Source organism: Leucoraja erinacea, chromosome 12 (assembly GCF_028641065.1).
Source record: "Leucoraja erinacea ecotype New England chromosome 12, Leri_hhj_1, whole genome shotgun sequence".
NCBI lineage: Eukaryota > Metazoa > Chordata > Chondrichthyes > Rajiformes > Rajidae > Leucoraja > Leucoraja erinaceus.
This window is the reverse complement of record NC_073388.1, coordinates 23,160,634-23,175,101: the sequence shown is the minus strand read 5'-3', so window position 1 is coordinate 23,175,101 and position 14,468 is coordinate 23,160,634. Positions and strand designations below refer to the sequence as shown.

General features: G+C 41.4%; 1 protein-coding gene across 6 annotated transcripts in view; it reads right to left on the bottom strand.

Moving 5' to 3' along the window:
- Nucleotides 1–14,468, bottom strand: part of LOC129702176 (ecto-NOX disulfide-thiol exchanger 2-like) — a 157,729-nt gene that overhangs the window by 27,690 nt on the left and 115,571 nt on the right. For all 6 annotated transcript variants that reach the window (XM_055643798.1, XM_055643794.1, XM_055643797.1 and 3 more), the window contains 2 exons: nt 10,932–11,038; nt 8,872–8,986 (listed from right to left, as the gene is read on the bottom strand). In XM_055643798.1, coding sequence (XP_055499773.1) covers nt 8,872–8,986; nt 10,932–11,038 — 222 coding nt within the window. The remainder of the gene's footprint in view (nt 1–8,871; nt 8,987–10,931; nt 11,039–14,468) is intronic.

Genomic DNA, 14,468 nt, shown 5'->3' with positions numbered 1-14,468 from the left:
CCGAATGGCCTACTCCTGCACCTAATTTCTATGTTTCTATGCCAAATTACTCAATTTTGAGCAATTCCAAGTCAGGTATTTCCAGGTATTAGTAATGGGTCTGCAATTTTTCAAGGAAGCTTTGAGACCATACTTGAATATCTTCCTTGGTTCTTCTATTAATGTCTTCTGTAACAAGAGCTCAGATGAGTGTTTTTTCGGGAGTGTGGTGAAGTCCTGTCATAAATGCTGTGGAACCAACCACAAGCAGTTGCTAAATATTCAAAATGTGGTCATCGCAATCTTTGAAACATGCTTGCTTATGCAAGACAAATGTGAACACATTCAATGGAGTCCTTTGAGTAAGAGGGAGCAAAACACAAGGATACATTAAGTCTAGACGTGTTTCTAACATTAAATTAATTCATAATATCATTATTTCATTAATGTTAGTTCAACTATAACTGGCTCATTATTTCTTAATAGTTTAGAGTGATTCATTTTTGTTTGTTTCTGAAATCATTGTTCTAAATATTATCCTTAACATACTTTGTTCTTCCTGTTTAACACAGTAACCACTTTCACCAGAAGCCTCTTTAACCTCAGAATTAATAAACTCTTAGGTATTCCTATCATCAGGTGTATCACAAACAGCTCCCATTATAGTTTTAAATTCTCTTTTTCTTACTTACAAGTCCCTCTGAATTACATTTCTTTATCTAAAAAACCTCTTAACTCATGTCATAGTAATGTTTCCAGGATTGTCTGTTTTTGTTTATTTACCAACTGCTATATGCAATACAGGTGCACAACCTTTTATCCGAAAGCCTTGGGACCAGACACTTGTCGGATTTCGGACATTTTCGGATTTCAGAATGGAAGATTTTTAGCGTAGATTAGGTAGGTAGCGCGGGCGGCTTGAAAAGTCTGGAGCAGCTGCCTCCTCCCCGGAGACCGGGAGAATCATTGCATAAATGTTAGTCAGTTAGTTTGGAGGGATTTTATGTGGTGGTGGTGGTGTAGGGGTGAAGGGGGAAACTTTAATTCTTAGTCCCCTACCTACCTGGTCGGCGACTCCCAACCTCGCGGAGCTGGGGGCTCCGTCCGGCCGCGGGCGGCGCCGGTTGGAGCTCCGACCCCGGCAACTCTACCCCTGGCTGCGAGGCGCTCCAAATCCAGCGCGGCCCGCGGCCGGACGTCCCAGCTCCGAGAATGTCGGGAGTCGGCGGCGTCGCGAGCAATGCCTTACCGGGTCGCCGTGCGGCAAGCTCCGGAGCGCTGTGGCCGCCTTCTTCCAACATTCGCGGAGCGTCGCTGGATTTGGAGCCGCGGAGCTGGGGGCTCCGTCCGGCCGCGGGCGGCGCCGGTTGGAGCTCCGACCCCGGCAACTCTACCCCTGGCTGCGCGGCTCCAAATCCAGCGACGCTCCGCGATGTTGTGTGTCGGCGGCCACAGCGCTCCGGAGCTTGCCGCACGGCGACCCGGTAAGGCATTGCTCGCGACGCCGCCGACTCCCGACATTCGCGGAGCTGGGGCGTCCGGCTGCGGGCCGCGCTGGATTTGGAGCGCCTCGCAGCCAGGGGTAGAGTTGCCGGGGTCGGAGCTACAACCGGCGCCGCCCGCGGCCAGACCGGCCACAGCGCTGCGGAGCTTACTGCACAGCGACCCGGTAAGGCATTGACCGCTCCCCGCCTCTCCGACCAGGTAGGGGACTAAGAATTAAAGTTTACCCCCTTCACCCCCCTTCACATAAAAGCCCTCCAAACTAACTGACTAACATTTAAGCAATGATTTACAGATGTTTAAGCGTCTCCCGGTCTCCAGGGAGGAGGCAGCCGCTACAGTAGTACAGACCTGGGTTGACCGTGGGTCATTTTGGGTCAAGTTTGGCGCCAAACGCGAGCTTTGGTGCGCAGACGACATCTGGAAAAAATGGCCGGTTTTCGGAGCTTTTCGGATTCTGGAACACCGGATAAAAGGTTGTGCACCTGTACATTTTCCTGATGTTTAACTCCGAAAAGACATGAAAAATTATAGGTGCAGATGACCGGTATAAAGCTAGTTCATATGTCAGAAGAATATAACTGTACATAAGTCTATCTTCACAGCACATTAAAGATGAGCATATTACTTTGCTGAAACTCTAAGGTCTGAAACTTGGGGAAACCTGTTAGTAGATGCAAAACGAAAGCCGTGTATGTAAATGGACTTTGCATGTTGCATTCTGAAATTACAGATGACTGCTCTTTGCTAATGAATAAATTATCATGACAACACTCATTGCAATTACTTAAAATGTGTGCATATAATAGTTCAAGTCAGTTCAAAGCTAATTGAAGCCCGCTGTGTATAATAAATAGAGAAAAAAAGATTTTGCATGCTCCATGAAGCTTATGGTGTATAGGCTTATTCATCAACAATGTTTCCTCGTGTGTGAAAATCTTAACTGCAAAAATATTTGATGGTATTTCTAGATCTTTAGAAGATTAAATGTCAATCATAAGGGAGCTGCCACTGAGAAGAGTAAATCAAACAAAATCCAATCAGACCATTGGCCATATTCCCACACCCTGCAATTTTTCATATTGCTTTGAATCAATATTAAGTTTTTCACATATATTTAACCTATTTAGATTACAACTATTTATTGATTTTTTGCTTTCAAATATCTACCAGATTTTAAAACAATATATACTTCCTCATCTCCAAACTTTAATATATCATTGAGGGAGTTGTAAACAAGTTTCCAATTTTTTTTCATGCTCCAATTTTCCTTTTCTCTGTCTGCTCAGGAATGTTGAATTATGCTGGAGTACAGACAATTTTGGGTCTCTCCTCCAACATTTAATTCAAACACAAAGCAGGACAGCAAGAGCAAGAAATCTATCTATCTACATACTTATAAAACTCTGATCTTGCATGTGTGCGTACGCGTGCGATCATACTGCTCGAAAAGACGATGATCTAATGATAAAACTTTTACATATTCCTGTTGAGATTTATCCCATGAAGTCAAAAATCGCCGTATCTGAAAAATTCATACATTATTTCTCCAGTTATTAATCAAAATGTTCAAAAATATCAAATAAATTTGAAATTCAGCTGGCTTTGGCTGATGACGGCACAATGGCTGCACGTTGTGTTCATGCGCTGCGAGTGACGTTGCCCGCTCGTTCGCAGCCCGCTCGGCTTTCGCAACCCGCTCAGTTTTCGCACCCTCTCCTCTCTCTTCCCCTCCCCCCTTCTCCTCTCCCCCTCGCTTTTCTCCCCTCCCCTCGCTTTCCTCCCCTCTCACCCCACTGCCCCCCCCCCCCCACCTCCCTATGTGTGCGGGGGGTAGTTAGTGTTTGTGTGATGCCGCAGGCCGCCCCCTCTCCCCCCTGCAACCGCGCGTTGAGGGAATGGGACCCATCGGGTCCCATTTGGTCCAGTACACATAAAACCCTCATCTTGTCCTCTTCCGGTTTATGTTGTTTTTACATTTGAGCAAAAACGGTACCCGATAGCACTATGAGTTTTCACCACCTTACTCGCCATTCTCCTGTGCAACAAGTTTGTTCCGATCGGTGGAATAGTACAAAAGTTATGACGGTTTAAAAAAAAATTTAAATCCGCCCCTTCCGGCACCCGCTGTCAGGAGAAAAAAGCTGGAGCAGAGTGAGCAGAGTGTGTTGAGTGAGTGCGAAGGGAGAGCACAGTGTGAGAGATAGAGAGCGCAGCGTGCGGAGAGACAGAACGCAGCGTGCGGAGAGCGCAACGTGCGGAGAGAGAGACAGAACGCAGCTGGCGGAGAGCGCAACGTGCAGAGAGAGAGAGCGCAGCGTGCGGAGAGAGAGACAGAGCACAGTGTGCGGAGAGAGACAGAGCAGCATGCGGAGAGAGACAGAGCAGCGTGCAGAGAGAGAGCAGCGTGCAGAGAGAGCAGCTTCTGCGGAAACCAGCATGACGAGCCGAGGGCAGCTGAATGGAAAGGGGAGCCATTGAGTGAAGTCAGAGCTGGACCAGGAGCCACTGTGTGAGGCCAAAAGCTGAAGGTGTGGGGTGAGCAGAGTGCAGGCTGCGTCTGTGGCGACCAGAACCCCCCACCCTCCCCCCCCACCCACACAACCCCTCCACCTCCCCCACAACCCCTCTCCCCCCACACCCCCTCCCTTCTCTGCCACAGCCCCCCTCGAGTGGGCCAATTCAGAAATTGCAGCTTATACATTTCACACCTCCGGCACTCTTAGTTCCTTGAATACTTTCAGATAATCACACTTGCCTTTTGTTATTCTGCAATCTTTCATTACACTCTTTCCCTCATTTTATCATTTCACCTTATCCTATCAATGCCTTCTCATTTGATATCTCTGCTCCCCACCATTTTATGCATTTTCAAACTAACATGTTTTATCACTAACATTTCCCGATTCTCAAAAAAGTTTATCCAAAAGATTAACATGGTTTCTCCCTCCACAGATGTTATTTGGTCTGTTGACTATTTTTGGAATTTGCTATTTAATTATTTTCTGAACTCTTTACTCAAACTCATGCAAATGTTACTAAACATCTAATATCCCAGGTAGTTCAATTAGGTGGCATTATTAACAGTGTTTTGCTGAACTTTATAACCGCCCTTTATGGGCGACTATTTGTGAAGCAAAAAAATTTACCGTGACATAACAATAAAGTACCGTATTTCCCGGCAATGAAGACGCACCCCCATTTTGAGTTGTTAAATTTTGAAAAAAAGGTTGGCGGGACAGGATCAAGGGTTTGGTTTAGACGTGTAGACAGAATCAATAGTTTTCTGCAGTTTCCAGATCACCTGCGTGCACCGGGATTGGCTGCAGTTCCCAGATCCTTCGCGTCCCCGAGACTGGCTGCAGTTCCCAGGTCGTCTGGGAGCCCCGGGACTGGCTGTAGCGCCCAGGTCGCTTGCGAGCCCCGGGAATAGCTGTCTGGTCCCAGCGGCCTCTCGCAGCCACCCGAGCGACTGAGTGAGTTGCTGGCATGATCCCCGACCCCCTACTTCTCAACGCTCCTGCCCTGCCCGCAACTTTACCCCTGGCGGCCCAGCCCTACTGACACGGGCCAGACCCCACACGCTGTGGAAGGAACTCCCCCTCCCCCAGCGGTGCTGTTCCTTTACAGCTGCTGTACTGAGGGATAGCCAAGTCTCTCTTTCTTAGCTAACAATCTAATCTTCGGCATCCAAGATGCAGGTAAATTTTCCGGCCTTATTTTAGGGTAAAAAAGTGTCTTCATTGCAGTACTCAAATTAATTCAATGATTTAGGAGGTGGAATAAAGGTTGCAGCAGGCATTCAACTGGCTCAACATGAGACGTAGTAGTAAATAAAAGGGAAGTCAATTACAGAATGGGTGAGAGACCATTTTCTACCTTCAGTGGAAGAGCAGCTGTATTGTTAGAAAAAAATCAAGTTATAAAAATATTTGGGGGAAGAAGTGTATTTTTTAATATAGTTCAGCGTGTTGCTGATTGAGGAGGTGGGATGTAATTGAAGCAGACGTCCGATTGGCTGAGCAAGAGGCAGCGTAGCAAATAAAAAGAAGGCAAGGTATTACAGAGCGGCCTGTTGAGGAAAAGTACAACTTGAGGCTTTGGCTCAAGAGGCTTCAGAGTGAAGGCTGAGGACAAGAGACCTGTCCAGCCCAGAGCAGAGCAACAGTAAGAGGGACGTGTAAATAGGACCTGTTGGACACACATAAAGGAGGCGTGCAGGATCAAGCATTGTGCTGCAGCTGCACGATGTGAGAGCTGGTGGATCCCATGGTGGATCCCTGGTGATTACATCTGTAGCAAGTGTTGGTCGATCGCGTAACTTGGGCTCAAAGCTGACGACCCGGAGTCAAATGCTGCTGCATATCAGAGACAGGGAGAATTACCTAGACGCTGTATTTCTGGAGGGAGTCACACTTGTTAGAGTAACTGCTTCCAATTTGCTCTGTGGTCAGGATGAGGGTGTGACTGCAAGTGAGGCAGGCAAGGGGATAGAGTTAACAGCAGTGTTACAGGAGATTCTGCCCTTGGGTTGTCAAGCAGGTCTTAGATTCTTGCTCCCTGTGCAGACGAGTGTAGGAATGATGAGCAAGCACTACTCTCTGTCACAGGGATCGAGAGCATCAAAGGCTGTGTTACCTGCCTGGCTGTGAACTCTAGTTCAGGACATCTCGCTGGAGTACCCTGTACTCGCTGGAGTTTAGAAGGGTGAGGGGGGGGACCTCATTGAAACTTACTGAATAGTGATAGGCTTAAATACAGTGGATGTGGAGAGGATGTTTCCACTAGTCGGAGAGTCGAGGATTAGAGGTCATAGCCTCAGAATTAAAGGACGGTTCTTTAAGAAGATGAGGAGGAATTTCTTTAGTCAGAGGGTGGTGAATCTGTGGAATTCTTTGCACAGAACAGAATGGATATTTTATGGAAACGTACAGATGAAGTTAAAGGGAAGGAGAGTGCAGGAGAGGTTACTGAAGTCTCCAGAATAGGACAGAACGTTTAAAAAGGGATTAGAGACTGATTAATGGAACTGAAAATGGGGTTTTCACAACATTTTTAATCTATATTAATCATCACTTGTGAATAACTAGATCTTAATCGACTAAAATTGATTTAAAAAAAGAGAGAACCATTTAATATTGATATTGAGGTGTAGTAGAACTGTTATTGAAGTTGAACTGTTATTGAAGTTATTAAAACCTTTAATAATTACACCCAAAGAAACCAGCTTAATTTTTCATTATCACCTGAAATGTATCAATCCTAATGGTAATGACATACGCAAAGGATATGGATAGTCTTGTAGGAGTGGTTTCCGTCACAATAATGTTTTTAAAGAGCAGAAAGCATCTTTGAAATTATGCATGGAACAGAATAATTTCTATTTAAAATTCTATAACCTTTCAGTACAACTTTGACTATTTTGATTAAATTGTACCGACAAGATGAGCATCGCAGCGGCAATCCCTGCCTTGAATATGGATTAGCTTTTCCATCAAGGGGTATATTGATTAAATCTAATTGCATTTTCACTCAAGACGGGTGGCGGGTGTCACCGAGTAGTAATCAGATTTGACCATTCTCAATTTTTCTCCATTAAATACTTTGAATAGGAATGCTTAAAATTAATATGTTAACATGGTATGTTAACTGTGCTGTTAACCATGAAACTGGGTAAAATTACCCAATTAAGCATAAACCAGAAATTCAACTAAGCCAAGCATCAACCTAACAGTGAAATGTTGAAGAGCCATGAAGAGTTCAACATAATTATCTAGCTTATTATTTCATCTTTAGGGATTTATTTTGGAGCTAAGTGATACATATTCTTTTAAAATAAAACCAGAATGCTCTATAACAAGATGTATTATGGGAAACAAGTACAGAAGTAATATGGCAGAAAGACCAGATAAAATTTATGGAACATGAGAAATATTACTTTATGGTTCATTGTATGCCGGGGAACAAAAAGGCTATATTTATCCAGCAGATTATTAAGTCACCAGGGTTTCAATTTTCAATGGCATACGATTTCTGTGTGCAGCTGCTTTCTTAATCCACTGGAAAGTTTTCGTAAAAATATTCAAAGAATGTTATTTTCTTCAAAATATCTGAAAGTGAAACAGCTTTTTCTTCATAGAAAGAAAGAGCTGTGTACGAGGTAGGTCATTAAAGTAGATGTGCATCAAAACAAGTCCGCAAAACGTTGCACATTGATCAAAGGAAAAATACCAAATGTGACAAACTGAACTAAAACAAGGTACAGCTGAAAAAATCTGAAGTTTCAATGATTTGATTTCATATAATTGTGAACTATTTTAGTTGAACATACTTCAAGAATAACTACTCATTCTTGTGTTAACTTACTCGATGCAACGTACAGGTCAGCTCGTACCCTCTACACGTTGCAACAAAGTTGTCAAGAATGGGCTGGAGATCAGAAGAAGGTTCACCTCATGTAAATTTACCAAAAACCTATTTAGTACACCAATCTGAAAGAAGTTCATTCCTTGGGATTCCTTCCTATTACATAACATGCCTTCAGCTGTGAAAGGTTAGTGCAGATGCTACCACCAATTCAGATGTCAATAAACAACAACATTTGAGAGTGTAACATGGTAATCAGTAATACAAGCTGCACGCTCTACATACTTCTGGCAGGAATTGGGTGTGTGCACTGGTATTCTCATCAGTAGGACACTGACTGCTTAGTCCACAAGGAACAAAAGTGCAGATTTAGGAATTGAACCAGCACTTAACCAGAACAACAATTTGCACCATCTACCTCCACAAAATATGCAGAACTCACCTGATACCTGGTATATTTATGTTTTAACAGCATTTTACAATTGTCACCCAAGCATTATCTTATCAGCTATTCCTCAAATATACAATGAAGCACAATCTGTATTTACAGGTATAATTAACCAAAAATATTGCTGAAAGTTCTGACAGACACACACGTAAGAGACATAACCACGTTAAATAGAGGGTAAAAGAACGTTTGCAATTTTCAAGACCAGCGATACATAGTATGTCCTTTTGGAAGACAATTTTCCCACAGATTTGGTGTTTTCCATTCTTTTTCATTGCTGCTATGGTTCAATAATGGTGAAAACTGACAGCTTCACTATTACTTCATATCTAACTTGAAGCCCAGCGACTCTTTCTTTAGCCTGGTATTAATTTTAACAAGTTACACTATTGTGAACTGATCTGGGGCATTTTACTGTTTTAAAGTTGCAGTATCGGTGTAATTTATAGTTTTTGTACAAGATGACAGATTGTCTTCATGATCTTAATTATTAGGGTGTAACTGCTTTAACCAAACAGTGATACAATTCTAAAAAAAAATTGAAAAAAATGTTTTATTACTGCAGGACATCATACCTGATTCTTCTGTCATTTTGTTTGTTGGCATTTCTTCCACATCATCGTCAGACATCTCCATTTCTTCTTCACGCCGAATACTCATAAGCTCATCGTTATGGATGTTACGAATTTCCTGAGGGTAGGGAGAAAAGCTATTGATTATTTCATAAGGAACTGGGAGTTATCCAAATGCCTTATATTTTAAAGATTCCCACAAATAGTATTGGGGCAAATTTATAAAACATTTGGTCTTTTGGACCCCCCCCCCCCCCCCCCCTCCCCCACTAATTGTGCTTTAGGCCTGATAATTGTAGTGTACAATTTGTGAGTGCATAAGCAAAAAGATTGAATGATGAAAGGTGACACAGCCCACAAATATCTATGCAATCCCAATATGTTAACAGTCAATTTTAAAAGGCAGCATTTCTGTAAATTTTAAATTAATTAAAGTTGAAACAAGTATTCAAAAACCGTTTAGGTCATTCAAAAAAGAAAAATAATCAACAGGTTTAATGGTATAGTGATTTCATATTATTTGCAGTCAAGGCAAGATTGGTAAACTTCACTCTCCCTGAAGAACGGCTATGTAATTCTTACAACCACATAATGAATTGTTTTACGAAAAATGAACAGAACAAACCATTAGGAAAATGATTCCTTTTCCTACTTTTTGAATGTTAAATGTTGCTTAAACTTGGTCCTCTTTGTTGTTCCTGAAGAGTACAATTCCCGTTTGCTTTGTCTTCTCTTCATTATTCTAGTTTTAACTTAAATTGTATTGGTCTGTAGTCCTTCAGCATTTGTGCTTGATCCATACGGACTGGGGGATAATCTGCTTACCGCACATTCCTTTGGTCTAGAAATTCAGATGACCCTGCATCTTCCAAGGAAAACATTTCAAACACTGCGGGTGTAAATGTTATTGAAAAGCTGCTTACCTTTGGAGTACAGATCATTAAAGAGGAGCACAAGGTGACAGCTCCAGAATTGAGTGGAATGACACACACCTTATTTTAAAACAATATGGTCAATTTATCCACCACAAATTCTGTCCTTGAACTCTTGAGAAATTTGTTCAATTTGTACTCACCAATTTTCCGCAGAGGTGGAAGGGATGACTACAACAAATTGATTAAATGTTCTTACAGATGCGGTATCTCTACATTTAGAATTTAGGGCATTAACCTTGACAGCTACTGGTTTATGGAAAATATGACAAAGAATCCCTGTGAATATACACTATATCTCTCCAACCACATAATTGTGGATGTCTTTATGCTTTCTGCTAAATACAAAATAATAACTTACCTTAAATGTGCAAAATGCTCCTGAATACAGTGGGAAAGAAATTAATTCTTGTTGCTAGCAGTAAATGCATAATAGCATCTGTATGCTGCATTGTGTACATCATGCAGCTAAACAATGTTGCATGTTTTGCTCAAGCAACCAAGGAGAAATTTAAAACTCAGTGTATTTTTAATTCCACATTGTTGTATAGCGAATAAATGTACTTTCTGAATCGTATTTAATATTTCTTTTTAAAGTCATTCCGAATTACAAATGGAATAAGAAAATGATTGCACACTGAGTCAGCAGACTGTCTTTCACATCTATAAAATGGTTTTGAATTTTGTATATTTCGCTAAGCTGAAACTTCTTTTTTTAACTTAAAAAAGGTTGACTTGTTTTAATGCAATGTCTAGAGGTCTTGACCCAGGTGTATAAATGAGAAAGCTCATTTAGAAAGGTCAGAAAGTCATGGGCACAAGAAAAAATAAATTCACAACAGGCAATGATGCTACCAAAAAGATGAAATTTTTGGAGCAGGGTCTGTGCATTGGGTTTATTAATAATTGACTTTGGAGGCCTTAATATTACCGGAGGGGTTCACCAGGTTTTCCATTCCCCACCATTGATACTCCTAACATGGATAATTGTAGTGTACGATTTACCGATTGCTCCCATCCCACCCACATAAATGCCAGACTACGGTTTAACTGCATGCAAGGATTTTAACTGACATTGTCTTTAAATTGTAAATGCACACTAAAGAATGATAGAATTAGAAAATTACTAACCTCTGCTTGTTTTCGCCACATATGCAGATTCTTGCGTTGAGCTTTTGAGAAATGGTCCCACGCCTTTTGCTTGGAGGCAGAGTGGAAAACGGAGACAATCTGCTCAACTTTGGTGAACAAGGGAGTCAAACAACCCAGTTTATGGTCCCACCAGGCATTAAGTGAGGAGTAGAGAAGTAAAAGAGGAAGGGAGTCAGCAGGCAAGCAGGCTATCGTGATCAGTGCAGTTCTGTGATCAGTGTTAAGTGACCCCAACTTATACTTACTTTGTAGGATTTTGCAGGTGTGTACGTACCTTCTTCAGGTTCAATGCCCATTGTTTACATTTTTATTTTTTTTTCTATCCCTAAACATTAGAAATAATCAAACCTATACTTTTCCATGTTCTAGAGTCCCATTTCTGGAGGTATTTGTATTAACAGGAAATAAAATATGGAACTACTGATTTAATTTATTTTTAAACGTGACAGAAGAAGAAAACATCCATTTAAAATAGAATGACACCAGTTGGAATCATTTCGCATAAACGCATTGTGGATTATCACAACAAAGTTCCAACTTCAGTTAAAGAAAAGCAGCCAAACTTTTTCAGTTGATTTTTTTACAACCATGTTCAGCAATGAACTTATTTACATCCAATAACATGCAGTAAAGGACATTTTAAGCAGAAATCACAAGGCAGAACAGTAAATAAATTGCGTACTTTAACTGTCAAAAATGAGAAAAGAGAATAAATAACTATGTACAGGGTGTAAAAAGTTAGTGACTTTAGAAAGCAGGGAAATAATAGTATGTCATTAGATTTAATGGAGAGTCAAAACTGCTAAGCCCACATGAACCAATATTGGAGAAGGTGGCAAAACTGAAGTACTAGAGTGAAGGGCAACAGAAGACAAGTAATGTTGGGCTCGCTGTGGACATGAAAAAGCAATAAGATATTAAGATTTATTTTGAAAGAACTGAATTTAATTTATAGGTATACCTTTTGTTTTATTTTAAATAAAGCCATATGAATCTCCCATTCCCTTCAATGCCTAGTCATGCGTCGTAATAGACAATCTTGCTGCCAAGATTGCTATTAAATATTTTGCAGAGAGGGATTCAAGGGTAGCCTGAGGTAACATGGTTCTTATGTACACACTCCCACCAGAAATAGGGTTTTCTATGCTGTAAGATTCCAAATTCCACTAGGAAATTTACAGCAAACACATATTTTGACCACATGATCATTCTGATTTCAAAATAAATTGATGCCAAAGAGATCAATTTTGAGATTGTTGCAAATGGTGGCATAGACAAAATAAATAGATGATCCAAAAAGATGGAACAGCTGGATTGACGAGTGGCATATGAATTAATATGCGGAAGAAAATAAACAGAGATGGAATACAAATCATAAGGGAGTGATACGGTATACAAATCTGGTCTCCAAACAAAGCAAGGAAATTCAGGCACTAGAGGCATTTTAAGAAAGGGTACCAAAATGATGGCATTTTATTTGCCCACAGTTCTTTACTCTGGAGAAGAGGAGGCTAAAGTGAAAACGTTAGTTAATATCCCAGTATATAATATATAAATTGAACCCATCAAGTTTTGGAATTCCAATAATGTTTATTGTCTGGAGGCAAGGGTTAACTTAGAAAAGGCATAAAAAAATTAGTTCAAAGAGGAAAGTTCTAGAGGCAGAGATGAAAAATACATGAAATATTGGACTATTTCAGGAAGTGAGCAATTGAGAAATACTTGATTTTGGAAACAACCCTGTTTCCTGGTTCTCCAAACATCTCCAAGTTTGCGGATGACACAAAGCTGGGTGGCAGTTTGAGCTGTGAGGAGGAAGCTGCAGGGTGTCTTGGATAGTTTGGGTGAGTGGGCAGATGCATGTCAGTTGCAGTATAATGTGGATCAATGTGATCAATCCACTTTGGCGGCAAGAACAAGGAAGATTATTATCTGACTAGTGTCAGATTTGGAAAAGGGGAGGTCAACGAGACGTGGGTGGCCTTGTACATCAGTCACTGAAAGTAAGCGTGCAGGTACAGCAGGCAGTGAAGAAAGCAAACGGTATGTTGGCCTTCATAGCGAGATGATTTCAGTATAGGAGCAAGGAGGTCCTACTGCAGTTGTATAGGGCCCTGGTGAGACCACACCTGAAATATTGCGTGCAGTTTTGGTCCCCTAATTTGAGGAATGACATTCTTGCTATTGAGGCAGTGCAGCGTAAATTCACCAGGTTAATTTCCGGGATGGCGGGACTGACATATGATGAAAGAATGGATCGACTGGGCATATCACTAGAATTTAGAAGGATAAGAGGGGATCTTATAGAAATGTATAAAGAAATATATAAAATTCTTAAGGGATTGGACAGACTAGATGCAGGAAGAATGTTCCCCATGTTCGGGGAGTCCAGAACCAGGGGGTCACAGTTTATGAATAAGGGGTAGGCCATTGAGGACTGAGATGAGGAAAAACGTTTTCACCCAGAGAGTTGTGAATCTGTGGAACTCTCTGCCACAGAAGGCAATGCAGGCCAATTCACTGGATGTATTCAAGAGAGTTAGATATAGCTCTTAGGGCTAATGGAATCAAGGGATATTGGAAAAAAGCAGGAACAGGGTACTGATTCTGGATGATCAGCCATGATCACATTGAATGGCGGTGCAGGCTCGAAAGGCCGAATGGTATACTCCTGCACCTACTTTATATGTTTCTCTGCTCCCTATATCAAAAGGTCAAACGTTGCAATCTTTATTGATGGTTGCACGTTATTTATTTCCACCACCAATTCGTTAGATAATTTGTATCTGCTAGCCTCGAGACCTTGATAAAGTCAGAGTTTTGCTGATATTCATTCTATACAAGGGCTGTGCAGCAACCATCCTTATTCCTCTGACATCCATTCCTCTATCATGCCATAATACCAATTTCCCACCTTCACCACATTGAATGCAAAAGCAAGCTTGAACTGGGTTATTCCATAGCAAGTGGCTCACTTCCTAATTCCTTAGTGCCATTTACAATCCAAAAGGCATGTGATGCTTGAGATCGAATGCTCTCTACTTGGCTGCATGAGTGCAGCTGCAATAACACTCAAGCAGACTGACACTGTTAAGGACAAAGCATCCAGATGACCCAAGCCTTCACTCATTACCTTACTCATTACTAGAGCCAGGATTTTGCCATAAATGCCATGTGCCTTTTGATGCCTTTTTTGATGATTTCACCAAGATAATGCCTTTTTCACGATCGAGTGCCTAAATCAGCCTTTTTGTCCGTTTTGTTAAAAGGTCGTGCTATTTTGTCTAGTTGTACCGTGATTACAATGATGTCTTTTATGTTAACACGTTAATATTAATGTTATTATTAACGTGTTAACATAGTATAACTTACAAGAAAACTTCCACCACCGGGGCAAAACCGGGGTCGCCACCGTCGGTCTTTCATTCGATCTTGCCGCTGCCCACTGGTTCAGTCTTCTCCAAGATCTATTTAAGAAAGAACTGCAGATGCTGGAAAAATCGAAGGTAGCCAAAA